This window comes from Solanum dulcamara, chromosome 5, assembly GCF_947179165.1.
Source record: "Solanum dulcamara chromosome 5, daSolDulc1.2, whole genome shotgun sequence".
NCBI lineage: Eukaryota > Viridiplantae > Streptophyta > Magnoliopsida > Solanales > Solanaceae > Solanum > Solanum dulcamara.
In genome coordinates, this window is record NC_077241.1 from 43,456,650 (window position 1) to 43,479,443 (window position 22,794).

At 35.7% G+C, this 22,794-nt stretch overlaps 1 protein-coding gene across 1 annotated transcript; it reads right to left on the reverse strand.

Annotated features, from left to right (window-relative positions):
- Window positions 1-268: 268 nt before the first annotated feature.
- Window positions 269-22,458, reverse strand: LOC129889169 (copper-transporting ATPase PAA2, chloroplastic). The gene is made up of 17 exons (XM_055964366.1): window positions 21,654-22,458; window positions 21,232-21,309; window positions 20,668-20,765; window positions 20,340-20,393; window positions 19,520-19,606; window positions 17,603-17,764; window positions 16,940-17,050; window positions 16,366-16,434; window positions 12,815-12,924; window positions 7,245-7,350; window positions 6,385-6,451; window positions 3,484-3,563; window positions 2,911-3,365; window positions 2,229-2,403; window positions 1,604-1,735; window positions 909-1,059; window positions 269-654 (listed from the first exon to the last, which is right to left on the reverse strand). The coding sequence occupies exons 1-17, from the start codon at window positions 22,285-22,287 to the stop codon at window positions 533-535; spliced, it is 2,691 nt and encodes an 896-aa protein (XP_055820341.1). The 5' UTR covers window positions 22,288-22,458; the 3' UTR covers window positions 269-532.
- Window positions 22,459-22,794: the final 336 nt, after the last annotated feature.

The window sequence follows — 22,794 nt, forward strand, 5'->3', positions numbered from 1 at the left end:
CCTTAATTTTTTTTGACAATCAATAACTTCGCTGTTTTCCCAAGAGGGTTGGATAACACTGGTCATGCATGGATTTTTCTTAATTTGGGAAGGGTTTAAATAGGGGCAATCATATTAGGTCATGTAATAAATAAATATTCAATTATTTTATTTCAAGGACAATTTTGAGTGGGATATTGACTACCAAATCCCATAATTTCAAAGTATTTTAGATCCTTTTCCGTAAAACCAATTATCTCTTTTTCTCTTTCTTTTGTTCTTTTAAGGATTTGAGCTCATAATGACAAATATTTATTATTTACTTATTTGTTTCGTGTTAACAATAACATTGCCTCAGTTTTCCAAAGGAAGCTAGTTCTGACAATACTCTCTAATGTATATTATGACACTATAGCGCCTATCAGCTCTCTCCCCCTTGAAGCTGAGTCAGCTTAGCCAACACATAACCCTAAAGTCCAAGAATGAGTGGCACAAAAGATTTCACATATTCAGATTCTTACATGGTAACTCCATGATTTGGATGAGATGGGAGTTACTGCTCCTTTTGAGCGTGTTTATAGATAAGGTTCTCTTTTCTTTTCCTTTGAGACCCGTGGAATCGCAGAAACAGTGAGTTGCTGACGACAAATATGGAACTCATAGCCATTAACCCTCCTGTCATGAAAAAAAGAAACAGCTGTTAATTTTTCTTTCACGATTTGTCACTGCGGTTAAAGGTTGCATTTTCTCCAAAATCACCAACAGATGAATAAAGAAACCACGATGGAAAACCCTCTTAAGAAATATCTATGTATTGGCCATATTTTCCAGATGATTGTCAACAAGATGCCAGATAAGTGATAGGCAACAACATATATCTTAAATCCTTTGGACCGAGAGGCAGAACAGGCAATATGGATATTATGCACCTGAGAGAGATGGTGTCATTGCAAAATCAAAATTTGGAAGTAGTACTCCAGCTGCAATGGGTATTGCAACCACATTATATGCAACCGCCCAAGACAAATTTTGATGAACTTTTGCCATTGTTGCCTGTGCAAGGTCAAGAGCTTCCAGCACCTGACAAAAAATTAGGAAGCATTGACAATTACAAGATAAGGCACATCAATTTTTTCATCAGAATAAATTCACAGGCAACTTGCATTGAATATTTGTGAAATCATCCCATAGAAATTGCGGATATACACACAGAGGGATCAACAGTCTGCTTTTGGTCACCTGAACTTTTCCATAGCTTCTTGACGGTAATCCTCAAAACTATAGTGTGAAATAAGTTAATGTGCTGTATGTTATTCTTTGTGCTATGATATTCAGCAACTTTTTACAAATAAAAAAGATCCACCTTGTTTTTCTTGACAGGGAAAATTTTGAATCCATCTTCTCATGACCATTCAATGAAAAAGATAAGCAGAAACAAGACACGAGAGGATAATGACTAAATAGTAATATCCTCTTACATGATGTTACCACTTGTTAAAGAAAAAATGACTTGGTACACGTTATACTATTTCTATGGTCAACGCTAATATGTGGAGATTGTTAAATATTTTTGTACTAAACATAATTAAATAAAAGCCTCACTTTGATGACATGGAACATGTACCTGTGAGAGTCTATTTCCAAGGAGTATAATGGATGCTGCATTTGAAGCAGCAGTTTCCTGTCCTTCAACTTGCAAAGCAATCCCCACATCAGCAAGAGCAAGAGAAGGTGCATCATTAATGCCATCACCAACCTTCAAGTATGAAGTTCAAGTTAGATAGCCATGCATAGTATCTGGCATTCAGCAAATCACATGTTCATACAGTACAAAACTAATACTCTTTGAGAGATAATAGAATAATGAGTAGCCACAAAGGGAACAAGGAAATATGATGACACTTGCTAGAGGGGCAAAAAGACAGCTCAATTATTGGATGTTGTGTGCAATGGAGAAGCAGTTTCCTTAAAAGTGCCATGTGATTGTAGAAGTCAATTTTTATATGCTAACTTTTACGATTATATAAACCAGAGTTTTCTGGGAGAAAGGTAGCAGCCAATGGCACATGGTATTGTAGGCAAGATAACTTCTATATGTTTGAGGGACAAGTAGAATATTATTAGGTTTTCACCGGATAAATGCATTTACCATGGCGACGCAATTGCCCATGGTATTAGGACAAGATAACTTCTATATGTTTGAAGGACAAGTAGAATATATTAGGTTTTCATCAGATAAACGGAGTTACCATGGCGACGTGGTGGCCTGAAGCTTGAAGACCTGAGATGGCAGCAGATTTCTGCTGGGGTGTTAAAGATGCATTGACAAATTTGTCTTTTATGCCAACTGTCTTTGCTACAGTTGCAACTGCCTCTTCCCTGTCTCCCGATAACAGTATTGTTTCAATTCCCTTGTGCTGAAGCCTTCAATTGGTAAGAATTAAAAAGAAAATATGAGAAAACTAAACAAGAATAAAATTAAGATGTTTTAAGAGAGGAAGTTAGAAGAAAAGAAAAGGGATAAGCAACAGGCAGATGGTGGAATACATTTTTGCAACACTCTACATATTGAATCCATACAAATTGAAACTGATGGAAACATTTGTAAGATCTTTATGATTTAAGTTTCAATCTATAACATGTTCACAGAAATCTGGAGTTCGTAAAACTGCGAGAGCCAAGTCAATTTAAGGATACAAGTAACTTCTTCAAAAGGCTGAAGACTGGATGATAGCCTCAAATTCCCACTTTATGATAACTTCTTCAAGATACAAGAATTAAGAAGCTAATGAACTACCACCCATTAAAGATGGGTACCATATCTATGCAGCAAGGAGAAAAGTGAGGAGTGGGGCCATGGGGAAGACAAATGATGATTGTAACTTCTAAGATGCATCTAAAATTTACACTTGAAATTGTCTTCAAGGTTACCTTCTTATTGTAGACTCAGCATCCTCACGTAATTTATCAGATATTGCAATGGCCCCAATCACACCCTCTCCCTCCCGACCAACATATACAACAGTTGTTGAATGATTAGATGATTGACTGTCCTGTAATGATTTATGCATCACAGATTGCTCAAGAGTCATCAAATCAGAAAGGTCTGTTTTTTGCTGGAAACGTTCTTGAACCCATTTCAGCTTTCCAATTGCAACCAAGAGCCCATTTACTTCTGCCATGGTTCCAGAGCCAGGTTCAGCCAATTGTCCACGTGTGATAGGGATACTCAAATTTAATGATTCTGCTTTGCTAATAATAGCATGAGCGATGGGGTGTGATGTTGTTTTCTCCACTGCAGCAGCTATTTGAAGAATTTCTAATTCCTCATGACCCAATGACGTGATAGCAGAGACAGCAGGTTTTCCTTGAGTCAGAGTTCCTGTCTGAGAGTTACAAGCAGAGATCATGTTTGTAATTCAAATTAATCACTACAGATCTTTTGATTTTAGCTTCGAAAATAAACGTTGCAACTAAGTACTCAATTGAAGAACTACAAAACACCTTGTCCAGCATGACATGATCCACACTAGCCAAGCGTTCCAGTACATCTCCTCCTCTGATAAGAAGTCCTTGTCTTGCTCCTGTTTAGTTTCAAAGATAATTACAAGCTTAGCAATTTGGCAGTCTATAAAGGTTACGCCATGAAAACTGAACAACTGCCTATTAAACGAAAGGGAGAAAATAAAAAGGCGAGTATGTAATCCACAAAGTGTTTTTCTGAACACTTGGGAAAATCTTATATTTCTATCTCCTTGTTGTAACTAGAGAATTCATGATTTTTGCCTCCAACTAGATTCTTCTCCTTCTGCTAGCTCCTCCAATTCCACAAAAATTGTGTCCCTTATCATCATTTCTTCCTCAGTCAGGACACTGACATCTTGCAGTAAATCCAGATCTGCCAGTTCATTGAGCAGGTTGCTTTTCTTGTTGGCTAACTCTCAAAACTACCCTTTCCTCCAACTTTAAGCTTATTTTCAGGAGCTTAAGTTAGCTAATAAGTTTGTAATCTGGGCATCATTCTACTTCAAATTTACTCCACAAGTTGTGATAACATCCACAGTGGCACATCTCCATTAAAGTTTGATGGGTTTCAATGGAAAGTCAAGAAGATGTTTATCATAAAGAAGTGTCCAAATTCAATCCCAAAAGGAAGAAGAATGGGGCCACATGGAGCCTCAAAAGAGCTAATTTTGCATGCTACATTGAGGCCCAAAGGAACTGTCACATGAAGGCCCAAAGGAGTCCAAAAAAAGCTGCTTTTGCATGCCCAACAAGGGGCTGATTTAAATATCAAAGTGTTGAAGAATCAAGCCTAAAAGGCCAACTCTCACACCCAAAAAGTCGCTCAAATAGGACGTGTCATTTTGGAGCAAACAAAGTCAATTATTTCCCTATTGTTGTTCGCTAGTTTTGGAAGTATATTTACTTGCTTTCCTAGTTTAAAGTTTCCTAATGTAAAAGTTTTCTAGTTTGAAATTTCCTAGTTAGGTTTTTCTATTTATTATTTTCATAAAATTAGGATTCGAAATCCATGTTATTTATATAGGAATGTATTTTGTTATTTTCACAAGATATGATTGATTTTATTTGAGAAGTTTCTCTTCTTTACACCTTTGTGTGTGGTGACTATGGATTCTTACAACCTTATAAGAACGATTCTTTAAGAGGTAAGATTAATTATTAACTTGTCTATTAAAGTACAATAAATTAAAAGGGTGATTAGTCTTATACTAATTGTTCTCTAATTTCTTCAAAATAGAGGTCGAAATCACTTTTGATTTAAGTTTTTGAATTGATTCTATTAGTATCATAATTAGTTTTAATCCGCTAATTTTGAATACTAAGATCAATTAAGGTTCTTAGCACTTTATCTTGAAATTTAGGGATTTTATTCTCGAATTTCACATATCTTTTTTCAATCCATGTCTTTAATCTTTGTATTTTTGCTTCCGCATTATTTTCATGTTTATTCAAGTAACCCTATTCTTCTCAAGTTTTGTATCAGATCAGTAAGGCCATCTTCAAGCCACCAGTTCTCAAATTTGAAATCAGATTCTTCCCTCACCCAATTGCCACATTTCAGAATTAATGTGCTATGATCAGATACTGCTCTTGGAAGGATCTTCTGCCTTATGTATTTGAAAGCTTCTTCTCATTCCACAGAGTATAAAAATCTATCCAATCTAGCAGCACTATTATGATTTGGTCCTCTGAACCAAGTAAATCTGCCTCCGTTTAAATGGGGATCATGCAGTTCCATCCCTTCAATCAACTAGGAGAAATCAGTCATTGTGTTTGTAATTCTATTGCAACCCCTTCTCTCCACCACAAGTCTAGTAGTAAAATCACCACATATGACCCAATGTCCATCACATATGCTGCAATTTCCTCCCAACAATCTTTTTTTTCATATCTAGTGTGAAGAGCATACACTCCTGTAAGGAACCAGGTGAAAGAATGTGAATGTCGTACAGAGTCAAACATGTAGGAAACATAGTAGTTTCCTACATCCATTTGTTCCCACTTCCTCCATCAGGATACCTCCACTACTCCCATGAGCCTTAAGAAATCCACATCTCATCCATCTGCAAGCCCATAATTATTTAGCACATGATTCCACATCTTTTTCCAACTTGGTTTCTTGGAAACAATAAATATCTGCCTTCCACCTCTGCGTTAAACTCTTAACAAGCTTTCTTTTAGAAATCTTGTTAAGCCCCCTCACATTCCATGAAGTCAAATTGACTTTCATTGATAAGTCAAAGTTTGGACCTTCACCCTACTCTTGACCCCTTCTACTACTCATTTAAATCTGAAGCCAAGTTTTTCAGTTCATTTTTTCCAATTCCTCTGCTCTTGGGAGTCTTGATCTTATCCACCTGTCCTTGCCTTTTCAAAAAAGCCTTTCTTTCATCTAATTTTGAGAAGAGAGCAAAAGCTTCCTTCACACATCCTACAAATGCAACTCACATGCCATGACATTTGTGGCAATAAAAGCTTCTCATTAGGGTTTAATGGGATGTTTAAATTGTGTCCAAATTTAGAAAGGAGAGATTCTTTCTTGAACGGACTAAAAAGGAAATAGGGTCACATAAACTTGTGTGGATGGAGTATATCTAGGATGAAAGCTTGAAAATTTTCTGGAATTGCTTGTATTATTGGCATTTCTGATAGCCAAGGAGCCCACATTTCTGCTTGTTGGTTGGAACATCTAAATCTCCTCTAGCAGTTTAATCTATAAAGCAAGAGATATATCAAGGAGAATACTCTTGAGAGGAAAAGAATGTCAAAAGAGGATAAGGAATGTATGGGTGTATGGGTATGTCCTGAATTGCCACATAGCAGGAAGAATGGAGGAAATTCCGCGAACTACAGCAAAAGCATTTAAATCTGATTATGTACCTAGTGAGGTTCCAACAAGAATTGCAGTTGGTGTGGCAAGGCCTAAAGCACAAGGGCAGGAGACAACCTGTCAAAAATCAAAGAAAACAATACGGTTAATCAAAATTAAATCACACCATTTAAGGTCATTTATAAGTGGAGGATCATATGCTCGAACATTTATGTCCCAGTCAAGCTAGGCATAAGGATAAGAATAAACTAGGTGAAATGACCACAGTAAGCTTGGCCGACTGGTATCACAATTGTTTTTTCTTATAAGGTAGGTGATCAAGTCGTATATTATTAAAAATCATTTACTCTCAATACACAAATAGCACAAACTTCTTCCTTTAGGCAAGCAATTCTTGTGCTTTTACCTCTAATGATACCGTATTTATGAAGCAACAGCATCAAAAAGCAGCCTTCTGCAGTAATCCAATATATAACATGTCTTCTGTTTTAAACTTTACAATTTGGTTTCTGTTTTTCTTTTTGATCAGTAAACTTTACAACTTGATTTCTACTTTGGGTCATCTCATAAAGCTTCCGCTGAAGTTAACTACTCCTACAATTTCTTCGCCCTAAAGTAATAGGCCAAATCTTCCTTCACCAGTTATATCATAAGAGTAAATGGAGAAGCACAGTGGTGACCAGCAGACAAACTGACAAAGCACAAAGATTGGACAAGCTAAAATGACAACTCCCAAAGCTATTGTCTAGCATTTATAACTTCCGATAAATTAGCAGCCTCTAATAAGAATCGATAGAATAGAGGATGACTAAAAATTATCTAGACAAAGATAGAAGGGAAATGGAGAAGCAATTTAAATAAGTTAGAAAGGCATTGATATAAAATGGCTCATTAGTTCACCATGACGCACCAATACATCTACAGCAAGTTTCAGGCTCAGCAGCAAAGGATCTCCTTCTGGTCCGGCAATATCATTCAATAGAACATCTGGGAAGATGTTTGACCCAACATAATACCTATATAATGAGCAGTACTTATCAAACAATAGAAAATTATAAGTAACTTCTCGTTAAAATGAAATATATACAGTACCAGACCATGCTATCATTGTTGGAGAGACTTAAAGTAACCAAATAAGAGTATCAAGGATTCATTTATACGGCTACCAAATTATTGCAGAATATTGATCATCTATATTTTGAATGCTAATACCAAAGCTCGTATAATGTGCTGTTCTAGGGTTTCTCTATCAGATGATGCCCAAGAGCAGGGGAGGATTTACCTTGATGTATGTGGTGTCATCCGACACCACCTCATCAGGAAATTTTACTAAATATATATATCAATAATATGCAAAATAAAAGAGTGTAAATAAAGACAGAAATGACGCCATTTGTCACAAGCTGCATCTTGGTTCTCTGGTTAGGCGGACGAAATTTCTAATAGACGTCAGTAGTTCAAACCTTGATAGCTTGCTTTTTGCTTTGAAATATTTGGGCAATACTAGTCCTTACCTATTAAAAGTTAATATAGGATTGACCCAATGACCTCCTTCCTTGTAAGGAGAAACTAAACCATATTCACTATTGAAGACATACATTATTTTTCTTTGGGGGTTGAACTTTATGAAATCATTTAGCATTTGTTTGGAAAGTCACTTGGGTAATTGGAATTGGTGTAATTACTAGGGTAGTAATTACAAGCCTAGTAATTACACAACCTAGTAATTATGATGACCTGTTCGTTTGTCACAACGTAATTATAGTGTAATTACAAGTGCACTATTTAGTTGCATAAGTGTAATCATAAGATTATATTAAATTTTAAAAATAAACGTTAATTATCTAAAACTAAAAATTATATTAGAGAGATAAGGGCCTTTATAAATGATATTAAATTAAAAATTTAAGATATAATATTATCTTTTGAAAATATATTAATTAATAAACAGATTTTCTTAACTAATATTATAAAACATAATTGATTTATATTTTTTAAATTGGTATATTTTAATTAAATTAATCATTAAAACTAAAAATAAAGATTTCTATGAATATCATGAAATGCATGTTTGACAACAATGTTAATATTATAAATATAATGTCATAAAATTAATAAAACATTTGATAAAAAGATAATTTATCAAGTCTAACTAAAAAATAAATGGCTTGCAATGTGAAATATCAAGTCAATACTACTAAAACAAATGAAACTGAAAATATAACATAAGTTCTAATTTCAAAACAATAATACTCTTATGGACACCCCTTTCCTTACTCTTATCTCCACCATTCTCTCCCAAACCTTCGTGGTGTGGCTTAGCAATTTGATACCCCTGAAATTATTACAGTTTTGGATGTCACCCTTATTCATGTACAATGTAACCATTGTACTCCACCTCCATTCGTCGGCACTCTTACCGTCTTAAGAATAGCATTAAACAACCTAGTCAACCAATCCACACTTGCCTTGTCTGTGCTCTTCCAAAATTCCATCAAAATCTCATTAGGTCCGGTCGCTCTTCCCCTTCTCATCCTGCTAATAGCACATCTAACCTCCTCAACCCTAACACACCTACAATACTCAAAGTCCCGAAGTCTATCAGAGTGCGCCAATTCACCCAACACAATGTCTCTATCCCCTTATTTGTTTAAGAGCTTGTAGAAGTATGCTTGCCATCTTTGCTTAATAGAGGTCACTTCTACTAACACTTTGCCTTCCTCATGCTTGATACACTTCACTTGTTCCAAATCGCGAGCCATTCTCTCTCTCGCTTTTGCGAGCCTATACAATTTTGTATCCCCACCTTTGTCCCCTAGCTCGACATACAAGTATTCAAAAGCTACTGTCTTAGCAATCGTGACTGCTACCTTAGCTTCTGTCTTCGTCGTCTTATAGACTTCCTTAAGCGTCCACTTCTCTTCCTCGTCTGCGTACTCCACTAATTTTGTATATGTAACCTTCTTTGCATCAACTTTGCCTTGGACTTCTCCATTCCATCACCAATCTCCTTGATGACTTCCAAAGTTACCCCTCGATATCCCTAGCACCTCTGTAGTTGCTTCCCTAATGCAATTAGCTATCATATCTCACATGTTGCTCAAATCCCCACTACTACTCCAAGCCCCCATACCAATCAACTTTTCACCCATCTCTCTAGAAAGGGCAAAGGTCAAGCCTCCCCATTTAATCCTCGGTCGGTCATATAAGGTCTTATTCCGCCTATGCCTCTTAGTCTCCAAGTCCATAACAAAAGCTTGTGTTGGGGAATGACCTTGCAAACCTTACGAAGGCCTCTATCACCATTCCTAAGGAGTAATAATATATTTGAGTCTTAGCTACCGCGCTATGAAAGGTAACCAAATGGTTCTCCCTCATCGGAAAGCAAATTATGCTTGAAAAAAATAAAATAGAATAAACAAATAGATAATACGAAAAGAAATGAAATATAAATAATATAAAAAGAAATTTAGAAAATATTAGAATAATTAAAATAAAAAATAAAAATAATAGAAATAAAAAATAAATTAAAACAAAAAAATACAATTAAAAATAAAAGAAAAGAATTTTAAAAAATTTCATGTAATTACATGGTGTAATTACACCAATTCCTTACCCTCCCTTGGGCATCGAAGACTGTAATTACTCCCCTTCAATTACACTCAATTTCTCTCTTACCAAGTAATTACTTGGTCTACCAAACATGTTAAAGAGTGTAATTACATCCAATTACGCCAAATCATAATTCCATTGTGGCTTTCCAAACATGCCGTTAGTGGTTATCTATTTGATATTTCAAATTTTTAAATCGATTTAAATTTCAATGAAGAGATGATTTCCTAAAGCACCTTCCGACCCTTCAAAACCGAGTTCAACATCTCAAAGTTCATCCAACCTTGAGGAAAGGGACGATAAGTCGAAACAATGTTGACAAAGATGTATTTAGTACTATATCTAGTGAGACTATTATAAATACACTTCAAAGTATGAAAACTTGTAGAGGAAAATTGTAGTTTTGTACTTGTGTTTTTTTAATATGATGGCTTTACTGTATTTTTTTTTGTTGGGATCGACACATGTACTTTCCTGAATCAGACAAATTATAAAGTATGCTAGGGAAATTGTTGAAGCATCTCCTAGCCAAACTCCTATTTCCAAACAAGTTAACTAATAGCAAGGTCTCCACCTTGTGCAGGAAAATAAATTGAACATTGACGGAAGTGTCAAAACGCAAACCAGAGATGCTGCTTTTGGAGGTAATAATTTTAGAAATGATCAAGGAAGTGGATGTTAGGTTAGGATACTCAAGTAGGGTAAAGTCTACTTCAAGTCTCATTACAGAACAATGGAGCATCAAAAGGGGGTTAAACTTAGCAAAAGAAATGAGATACAAAGGGGGTGGGCATAAACACTGAAAAACCAGAATGAACCAAATTAATTTGGTTCTTTGGTTTGGTTTCGGTTCTATTTCCTCTATACTTCAGTATTCAATTCGGTGTTTGGTTATAGGGTCCTGGTACCGAAGAACCGAACTTTTATCATGCTCGCTAGCTATACTTTTTCTTTTATTATCTTTTCCAGCAAAATTCCTTAAACTACTGTTTCTTTTGCCTCTTCATTGCAAACACTGTGATCATAAAAGTTTATATATACTAATATAATGAATTGTTACTTCAACCAACTGTCCTATCTTGTGCATTCTGATAACTTTGTTTATGCTACACAAATACGCTAAATTTAATGTGTAGTCATTCATGTCTTATGGAATTAAATTCTGTTGATCTTAACCAATTGCTATTATAATGTATTTGTACTTTAGTTGTCCCATCCAAATAAATAACGAAGAACCGAATTTAAGAAGAAAAAAAACTTGAAAAAAATCGAACCAAACCAAACTAATTCGGTCTGTATTCGGTACACACTACTGAAAAACCGAAGAACCAAATCGAAGTTTGAAAGAGCCGAACGCCCACCCCTAGATAAAAAGACTTAGAAGTGGAAACAAACTGCCTACTTGCCATCAGATTTATCAATAAGGAGGACATACAATGTCACCCCCCAGAGGGCTATTGTTGAAGATTGCAGATATTTGTTGGAAGCTACAAAGGCCACCATTAAACATACATGGAGGGATGTCAATCAATGTGTCAGTTTCCTGGCAAACAAAGGGCACAAACAGGAAGAGGAGTTACTAATCTAGAAAGAGGCAATCAAGGATATAGAGTTTCTCCTCCTGGCAGATTTAAGCCATGTAGTTTATGAACGAGTTTAAACTCTTCTGGTCCTTTCCAATGTACCAAAAAAAAATTGTTTATTCTTTAGATGTCGACACAGCTTACAAGAAATCCCTTTTGCACCACTGTCCTAGAGGTCTCGAGAATCAGCGCATCTTGTTGCATATGAAAAGGAACTGGAGAAGACTACTCTTATATGCCACGTGTTTACCACAAGGATGGAACATATGTATTTTCAAAGAAAAGGAACCAGACCATCGAATGCCTAGTCCATGAACATTATTACTGAGACTAAGTCTAGAGCTTCATGTTTTAGAGAAGCAAATACTTCATTGTCATTAAGAACTAAGTGTGAGCCTTGGTTTTCCTGAAATAGTTTTTATGGGAACCTGAGTGAGGGATCCCTGTAAATGTTGTAGCTCCCAATCTCGATGAAATAATTTGTTACTTACAGAAAAATATAGGAATATCAAGAACTCTATTGCTCAAAGCAGGTAGCACATTTTACTCACTATTATACTATTACAAACACAAATGTTTTTCTTTTTAGGGATATAGTAAGCACCATCCTCAAACATCTCCTACCTAGGAGCATGATAGTGGTTTTTCCTACTTTGCTCCTTGGTTACTCGAACCTCCAACCTCATAGTTGAGGTGGACGTCCCTCACCACTAGACTCTCCCCATCCCTTGTCTTCAAACAAAAAAATGGGAGATCCCAGAGGATAACTGTGCTACAGAATTGTTTGTCTGAATTTAGTCTGATTGGACTTGATCCTGATTTGACTCAATTCCAGGAGGTAGATTTAAGTGAACCAATGCCTTGTATGCCAAGTGACATGCTAAGGCTACATTACTTTTGACAGTACTCCAAGTACACCTTGTAATAGTAAATACATGCAGTCAGATGCAATTATAGCTCATAGGAATGGTCGAACATAGATTTATAATACAGCAGCTTGTGACCTGGTGAGAGAGGAAAAACACGGTTTCAAGAAATAGCTTTAGGCACAACATGTCAACTTATGAGTCACCCTCCACGCACCACTAACATCATCCATGAGAAGACACTGAGCACCATTGTTCCGTTCATTTCAGAGACTTGGTATTTGTTTAGATGTTCTAACTCTTCTTCCAGTTTGGTCATGTGTACCTATCTTTTAACTATTAATACCTAATTAACTAAAAGAGTAGTCAACTGTTTCTTAAACACAATGTGATAAAAAATGAAAGAGTAAACTTGTTACCAGAACCCAAATGTGGCAGCTGATAATGTCATTACACTGTAAACAAATGGCCCAGCAATTGTATCTGCTAGTCGCTGAATTGGTGCTTCACGACCTTGAGCATCCTCAACCTGGAAGATTAGAAAATTTACATAGAAGCTCATAAATTCCTAAGCTTTACGCATCAACATTAGAGGACAGTGGCCCCACACATATCTGCTAATTCTAGTTTAGGATCACTAGCCACTTTTGTGTCAAAAGATGGGTACACAGTTTTGTCTAACTGCTTATATTAGAAAGAGTGATTCAAAGTGAAATTTTCAGAGGAGGAAATAATATTCTCTATCCAGGAAATAAAGGCTGTAGGTAAACAACATAAAAATGTATGTCAAACATCAAAGGGAGTCGCATAAATAACTCCACAAACAGTAATCAAAATCTCATTAGAAGTCTCAAAATTCCTACACAGCACAGAAAATTATAATACACATTGATTGAAATCTGCAAATCAAAGATGTCGCCACTACAAGCTTTAGGACATATTGAGCGTTTCAAGAAAGTAGGTTTAGTTGAGATTTGAGAAAACAAAGAGTGTCTCAGCTTTTGGTTGCCAGCTAGGAGTAAAGTAATCATAGCACCTTCATCTTGGCAACTGGCAAGTACTATATTCCACATGTACCAGAACCTCATCAATAAGTGTAAATTGAAACAAATAGACAGCCAAAATATGCTGATCCAAATCGATAGACCAATCCAAAACATTTACAATACAATAAAAAATACAAGGTTCATTTTACTTTCTTTTCATAATCGTGATGTTTGGGCTAGTTCAGGCACACCTCAACTAATTTCATGGGGTACCTGCTACCTTTCACTTGCACAGATATTGCCTAACTCTATCCACCAAGCCTTGAACATATGGGAAGAAATCTCCTAGTGTTTTTATCTCACTTTGTTGACCACTAGGTCACACCCTAGGTGAGGTGAAATCACCTAGATTCTTTTTACTTTGATCCAAACTACATGCATCGATGATCCTGCAAATCCTCTAATTTTAGGCCGACTAGTTGAGCACTACTAAATTGCTCAAAGAAAAAGTTAAAACTAATGGACTATATTCCCATGGTTGAAAGATTTCCTATTTGGCACCTTTGGAGGATGTTAAAAGCAGTGTTGTAAAAGGCGGGGACGTGGGGCGAGGCGTTTTATGTTGCATGGGGTAAGGCATAGGCCTCGAAACATGGGGCGTAAGTCCCATGGACCTACGGAGAGTATATCTTATGTATCTTCAATTTCATAATTTTATTACTACAAGAGATTAGACAAGATTTGGCACAACTCCATATTACCGAGGACTTGACCCTAGATAGAAAGAAATGGAGGACACGTATTAGAGTAGAAAGTTAGTAGGGGGAGGGAATTAGTGGAGGATCAGCGTATTGTGTGTGTAGCATGTCTATATTATCACTCTTTTTTTATGTGAGTTATTTCTTCATTGTAGACTTTCTTATTAATTGCTATGTTGTATTTATTGTTTATTATTCTGTTACTTGGGTTTGAGGCACTTAAGCCGAGGATTAGGGTCTTTTGGAAACAGCCTCTACCTCCTCAAGGTGGTGGTAAGGTCTGCATACACTCTACCCACAAACCCCACTTAGTGGGATTCCTCTGGGTTGTTTTTGTTTTGTATTACTACAAAATAAACAAAAGTAAAATTTTCAATAATTCTGCAAATAAATTCAAATGAATCACCAATAATATTAAAAAAAATATTATAATTACTATTTGAGAAAAATAACAACACAAAAATAATAATAGTCGAGATAATCTTTAAAATGAAATTTTCACCATTGTATCATCGATCTCCACATCTATTAGTCCTTCCCACCCTCATCTAATATTTGCACTTATTATTGTTTATGTATTTCAAATAAGGATTAGTATAAAAAGTGTAAGAACAATGACAAAAAGTGGATAAACTTGACTCAAGAATATATTGTTATGGAATCTCTATTGATCAATCTAAGGCATAATCATCTAAAATACTATTTATGACAATATCATTTTCTATGAGTGCTGCTTTCTTTATTTTATAAATTTTAGAATAAATCATTACAACATGAAACATGATAGCATAAAGTATAAATATTATTACACCAATAATAAAAACATGATTTATAGAAAAATACTTTTAAAACAATAAGAAGTAAATTTAACGGCCGAGCAGTATGCTTTTACACCCGGGGCATATGCTCCAAATTTTAGGACATAGGTCCTATGGATCTACTGTGATGACCCTCTAGGTCATTTTTGCTATTTTTCGGTATTTTCAGCGTTTAGAGCTTTCTTATAGCTGCCACAAGTCATTTATGACTTGCTGGGACTGATAGTTCGGTCACTTGGTCGTTCGTTTGATTTTTATGCAAGTTTTCCTATTTTGGAGCTTGATTTTTATGCAAGTTTTCCTATTTTGGAGCTTCTGAAGTTTGAACGGTTGAATTTGGTCAGAACTTCTGGTAAACAACCTCGGATTGCGGTTTTGATGATTTCGTTAGCTCTAGAACATCCAGTTTGGTCTAGACGGACCTTTGGTTTGAATCCCGTGGCTTCTGGACTCATTTTGAGCAACCTTGTGGCTTATGGATAAAACAAAGCTTGGGTGTGGGACCCACTTTTTGTCGAAACGACGTCTTTTGAAAATTTTGACAATATCATTTAGTCCGGAATGTCGTTTCTGATTGGGTAGCACTGCACGTGTTTCTAGTGACTGTACAGAGATATACTACATCTAAGTTCATGGTGATTATTATTCTAGTGACGTTGCAACTTCTTTTAATGACCATTCTAGCAGATCCGTGCCATTCTCAGTGAATGTTCCAGAGGCACTGCACCTCTTCTTTTTAAGAATCTTAAGCACTGAACTCAGAGTGGCAGTTCACCTCTTTTTTTATAACCATTTTGACAAGATCCAACCATTATATTGGAAACAACTTTGAACTTCTCCAATGAGATTCTAGCAACAAAAACTTTTCTCCAAGGATTTCAATTTGAAAAAGAAAATCAAGTAAGATTCAAGTTGTCAAAGGGTAACATGTACGTGACAAGAAAAGGAAGTTCAGACACTACAAGATTGGACTACTACACTCGATGAAAAACCACCAGAATTAGCTTATATGATATTTCTAATGAAATTTCAAACGTTGTGATCAATTTTGCAATCTCAAGTTTTTTTGTCATTATAGCAACAAAACAGTAGCTTTCATCTTTTTTATACCGTGGTGTCCGAGCCAATTGTGTACACCTCGACAAATTCCACAAGGTACCTGCTATCTTCCACCACCGGGTACCAGGGTACCAAGTCTGTACACAGGGCTTGAATAGATGTGAAGAAATAACCTACGGAGTAGTGTTTTGCCTCCAAAGGATAGTAGCTTTAATTCTCTAATAAAGAAACATCCCTACAATATCTGTTTTCCCTCCTCAAGGTTCTAAATATTTAAATACTTGAAAATTTTCCAAGCAACAAATATTACTTGGAAGGAGAAAACATCTCTAAGAAAAAGTGTACTGACCATGTTAACAATCTTGGAAATTGTTGAATTGGAACCCGTGGAAGAGGCCTCAATCCTCAAAGGACTGTCCTGAAACATGACAACAGGGACTTCAAAATAAAATAATATAATCAGAAATGTAAATCCAGTCTTTAAAGAAAATCCAGTTCTACCATCATAAGGTGTTCATCAACTAACATTTGGATCAGTATAAGTGGCACAAATCTAAGCTACTCAGAAAACAAGTGGCACAAATCTAATCCACCATCATTTATATAACCTTAACAAGGATCAGTTAACATTTTTGAATCTAATGTCTCTTCAAATGGATACAAGTGTATATAGCCTATTCCTCTGTTGACAACGATAATAACTATTCATTCTAAAAGTCCATGAAACCACATTTTGTTACAGATGACACAATGGGGCAGTAAACTAGTTTACGTCAGAAAGCTGCAAATAGCATATCTATACACATAATCTCTTGGCACCATGTCCGAACAGAGCAGATCGGACGTAGAGGATTCATATAGCTGAATCCAACTAGTTTGGGTATCATATTTGATTGATTGATTGAATCTTGACACCACCATACCCAGTTAATTGTACCAGCTGAGACAGAAACACCCTTCTCTTTAAACACCGGAAGAGACTCTCCAGTAAGCATAGATTCATCCACAACACTTCGACCTGCAACGACTCTTCCCTGCAGAGGCAATTTGATTTATCATTTGAGAATGTAAGATTTTGTATGTCTAGTCAACAAACAGGAGAAAACAAGTATTTTAAACAGAATTCGACATCCTTGAACAGGCATTTGTATTCCTTCTGAAGACTGTAAAAAATGTCATAAATGCTTTTAAACTAATAATTAATCAGTTGCTTTAAACAGGACAAATTTCTCATTTGTCCAAAATTACCTATTCAATCCTAGGGAAAAAAAATTAAAAAAATCATTGCTATGGAACACATATTCCATTTGTTTTTTAAGGTAAGGACCAAAAAGTGGAAAGTGAAAAAATGTGCTAGAAACCACCGTTAAGATGTGCTGAGGCATTAACTTTTTCTTTGTCTAATGATTCCATATTCTGTTTGTAGTAGTTGATGGCTTTAGTTTACATTAGTATCCTAAATGCTAGGATAAATAAAACCCAAGGAAATTAGATATGTATTCTATTCTGCTTTAATGAAGATATTCATACATTCATCCTTGGGATAAACTCCTGAAAGAAAAGTACTCATGCAAAATTTGACTTACATCTACGGGTATAGTTTCTCCAGGAAAAACGAGCAAAGAATCACCAACTCGAATATCATCAGTTGGAACTTCAATACATATTGCATCAGAACCGACAACGTCAGTCGAGGAACCACTGCTGGAGGAAGTAATTACAAGTCTAGACTGAGTGGATATAAGCGACTGCCAAAAGAACCGCACCAATATTTCGTAAGTAAAAGGAGGAACAAAGTATAGAAGCTTCTCTGATCATTAATACAAAGGGAAAAAGTAAGGTACAATACAAACTTTAATTTATTTTAATTCTTCAGCACTTCATTAGTAGACTCTAGGGATCTAGTCTGAATAGTGAAATGCATTCTCTTTCATACGCGGATCAAAAATAAAAAGTAGCCTTGTGTAGCCTTTATTTATTGTGTTTAATAAAGTAAGAAAACTGTAGCCCAAACATAACCTTAGATTATTCTTTTGTTAAGTGCAACTATTAGGTAACATAAGTCTTACATGTTTTTTTTTGAAATTGAACATAAGTCTTACATGTTCGGAATACTAAACATATGTTTTTCCTCCATAGATGTGAATAAATAAACACTGCCACAAGAATTAAGAGATCAGAGCTTTTATGCAACTCCTAAAACTAGATGATCCGTAACCACTTCATACTCACCTTTTACAAGCTCTAAGATACAATTGTTTTTTTTTCTCAAGTAAAAGGTCAAACTCCAGAAGTATAACTGATAATAACCAATAGTAGCTTTCTGGAAAAGGGAACTCTTAAAAGCATCAATAAAACAAGAGAAAATTTGATAGTAGGCATGGTTCATTTCCATCAAAAATATGTTAACTAGTGTGGCATAGAATTCAAAATCTGAGGACTTACTGGAAAAACAAATCATTTATAATAGTTGGATTTCATGCTATCAAGGACAACATATTGGTCAATAACAAGTTTAAATAGGTGGTTTAGCATAGAAGTCTAATGAATGGTTGTAACATATTCATTGATGCTCCTGTATCAGAGAACTCCAATATCTAAAAGACTAAGGCCTCATTTGTTTTCACTAAGATTAAGACGTCTGAATCTGAATGCACGTCTGAATGATTAAGATATTGTCTGTACATAGATGTACACTGAATGATTAAAATGGTTTGTTTTCTTAACATCTGAATATGTTGGATCAATAAGTTATAAAGTATAATTACAACAACAATAATATATCTGATATAATCAAAATAATTTTTAAATAATATAGTAATTAAATGTTATAAAATTAATATATTAGAGAAAATATTAGTATAACATAATAAAATTGTTAAACTAATAAAATATGAAACTATACCATAATATTTCATCTAGTATATCAAATTAATCAAACATTTTTTAAATCCACAAATTTTAAGAACTATTGAGAATTTTAACTCGATATATAGATTGTAAATTTTTTTACAACCACAAAATTAATTGACTTTTCCTCGAATAACAATTTTAGCAAAGACAAAGATGGATAGATATTGTCTTAAGATGCGACAAAAATATATTGCATAGCTTAGATAAAAATGTTGCTATGAAATCCCACAATCTATTTGAATAATAATTAAAATGAAATTAATATGTCATATGTGGTTAGACTTAGCAATTAATGCAAATGATTTGCCAAAGAGCACTGAATGGATTTCAGACTTGAAATCAAGTTTGACCGATTCAGACATTATAAGACTCAATAAGTGGTAAAATCATAAGAAAAACAAATGCACTTAATGAGCTATTATCGGACAGATTCAGACCTCCATTAAGTGCAAACAAATGAGGCCTAAAACAACCAGTATTCTAGTGGCTAATAGATTTTCCATTCTTTGGAGATGGTCAAATATTGACCAGTCTCATAGCCCATATTTTTGATCCATCTTCTTAAATCACATGCAATTGAAACAACTTACTAATAGCTCATTCATGTCACTAGATGCCTTCAGCCTTGCCCTTTCCTCCAAGGAACGCCCTAGTAATACAAACCCAAGAAGCATGACCTGCGTACTAAAATCAATATTTTTGAATGAGCAAACTCATCGCTAAAATGAACAAATAGCAGTTTAGTAATACTGAATAGATTTTGGTCGAGACAGACCATCATAGAATTACAATTAGAAGGTATTGCAGAGCATAAATGATATATTACTGAATTGGAAAAATAGCTACAAATGAGAACTACATAGTGAAAGTTAATGATTGATAGATGGAGAATGATTATAGATTTATGGAATTTCACAAAATTCAGCCATTGCAAGAGGAGAATGGACTCAGTGGTTAGTGATACATTTCAAAATAACTTCAGACAGGTCAAGAAAAACATGATTAACGATTTAGAGTAGAGGACCTGGGACCTGTGAAACCCTGATGACATTATTTGAATTTTGCTAGGACTTCAGATGAAAATATTTTGAAGCTTAAAGTTTTTAAATGTTAGAAAAGAGCTGAGCCCAATAAGGCTCAATTATCTGTTGCACCACCTCGACAACCTATTACACTGAACTTTGTGGATTGAAAGACCCTCTCAGCAATAAGACCCTCTCAGCATTTAAAATTCATAAGCAAATATAAAAAGAGAAACTAGTTGTTAAAGACTACAATATGCTAACTGTCCTAAACAGCAGAAAACAGGAGTACATATGAGTAAGCAAATAAAAACTAAAGGGACAGAAAAAATGGAAAGAGAATTTAACACTTCGAGAGAAGTAGGGAAGAAAGTAAGAAAAGACAAACCGGCTCATCAAAAAATGATGCTTCCCATTGAAGCTCAGAGTTAAGCAGTGAGACCTAAGAAAGAGAAGAAGTTGTCAGCATATCAGTCTTAACTCAAGAGAGTAATGAGTTTCTAATATATTATGATAGCAGACACTACAACAACAACAACAACCCAGTGGAATCCCACAAGTGAGATCTGGGGAGGGTAGGATGGACGCAGACCTTACCACTACCTCATGGAGATAGAGAGGTTGTTTCCGAAAGACCCTCTTATGATAACAGACACTGAAATCAAAAATTAAGAGCTGCTAGCAAGATAAAGGGCACAACTTTAATTGATTCTTACAGAACTAATTGCAAAAGCAGCAATCGATCCAAAGCCAACAAGAGAGTTCATATTTGGTGATCCCTTTGTGAACGCCCGAAAACCATCAAAGAGCAGGTCTGTAACATAATTTATTTCGGTCATTAATGAACTAAGATGATGAACTACATAGTTCCTATCTACAGAACTGCCTGTAAATGACGCTAGTATTTGGAAAAAAAACAACGCGGTGCACTAAGCTCCCCCTAATGCATGAGGTCCGGGGAAGGGCCCACCCACATTTTCATTTGAATTCTTGACATGACACTATTAACCTGCAAACTGAAAAAGGATTCTCTATACTACTCAGAACAACTTTAAGCTATCGACTCTCTTCCAAGACTTAACTGCAGATATGACAGTCAAAATTGGACATCAAATTCAATCACATGATCATACCCATTTTATTTAGTCAACTTCCACAGCTAACTAGAAAAAGTAACAAAGGAACTTAAACAAATAAGAAAATAGACGAAAGATAAACAGAGTAGAAAGTAACAGCCAATTAAGCAAGAAAAAGAATAGAATAAACAAGTAGGGATTAACCTCGTCCAGGTCCTAATAAAGCCCCTACTGCCAATCCAGCTTTGACATAAGAATTATGCAGTAAGTCCAGCATTGAACCTGTACCGATGTAGATCAACTAGTCTGAGCTATCCAGAATAGAAAATTTCATCAAACGCTAGCTATTTAGCTTTTGGTACAGATATTTCCAAGCTGAATTGGATATAATTTCAAAGAAAAGCAATGTACTATTGATCATTATGGAACCGGATGTACTTCTATAGGTAAGTGTATTTGCCTTTTTCTTTTTCAACATTTCTTTCAAACTGTTAAATCAAGAGTTCAAATCGTGGTTGTTCCGAACTAGCAAGCATGTCCATTCACTCAAGAAGAGGCTCCAAATTTTTGCTGAGCCTTCGGTTTTTATTGTCAAGAAATGAAATGGGCATCTTATGCAAGTTTACCGTGAATATGAATGCCAAGAGAGTGCAATATATGAGTAGCGTGAGTTCCACAGCATAAGGCAACCAGAGTCCAAGCGAAAGCCACTCGGTTTCGACTCTCAACAAGCAACGCCTCCTTTTTCTTCACCGTTTCCTTCCACTTCTTCACCTTGGCATCCACTCCTAACCCCGATGACCTCTTCTTCGTCGGAAAACCACATTCCGTCAACCTCTTAGCCAACTCTTGAGCCGCCAAACCACTTTCAGCTGCATCCGCTTTCAACTTAACCGCAGCTGTCTCGGTCAACATATTGACCACAGCCGAGTCAACTCGATCGTCGGCTGACAAGATCGCCTTGACGCGTGAGACACACGCGCCGCACATCATCCCGCTCACATCGAGTAGCGCCGTCGTCTCATCTTTCTTCAACTGCTGCTGCTCATTTTCGCTCACCGGAGCTTTGAACTCAACAGCCTTCGCGGAAACGGCATTGCGCCGCAGTAATAGCTGACTACTACGACGTCGTTGGTGGATGAGTGGATTGAAGTGAAAGCCGCTGGTACGGCGTCCTTCGTGGTTGACATTGGAGCGAATGAAGCTGGGGGTGAGGTTGTGATCGTGTGAGAGAGAGAATCGGAGGAGATTCGCCGTCATGGTTTCTCCGGTAGAGTAGAAATCGGAGAAATGAAAAGCGGATATGAGAGGAAATAAAGGTAGTGGCGCAGGATCAATATTCAACACATAAAATGACACGTCGATTTGGATTTTTTCTAGTTGAAATGAATAAAACGTGTGATCCAAATTTATGTTTATTTCTATCAACAAACAAGTTGCTGGTTCACACTTTGGGGCTTGTACATGGACATGCTAACTTCAACTTTCAAAGATTACTGCTTGAATTTTGTTCTTATGATTTAGATAACGTGTTGACCATTTTTTTATGATAAATATTAATATATTTTATTTTTAAAAAATTAATCAGATTTTTTTATTTTATTAATAAGACAGACATGTTAAAAAAATGTTTGATTAATAAAGGTGTGGGAGAGGGTGGTGGAGATGAAAGTGAGGAGGGCGTGGCTATTTCTTAGAACCAATTCTGATTCATGTCAGAACGCGCAACTATAGAAGTTATCCATCTAGTAAGGAAACTAATGAAGT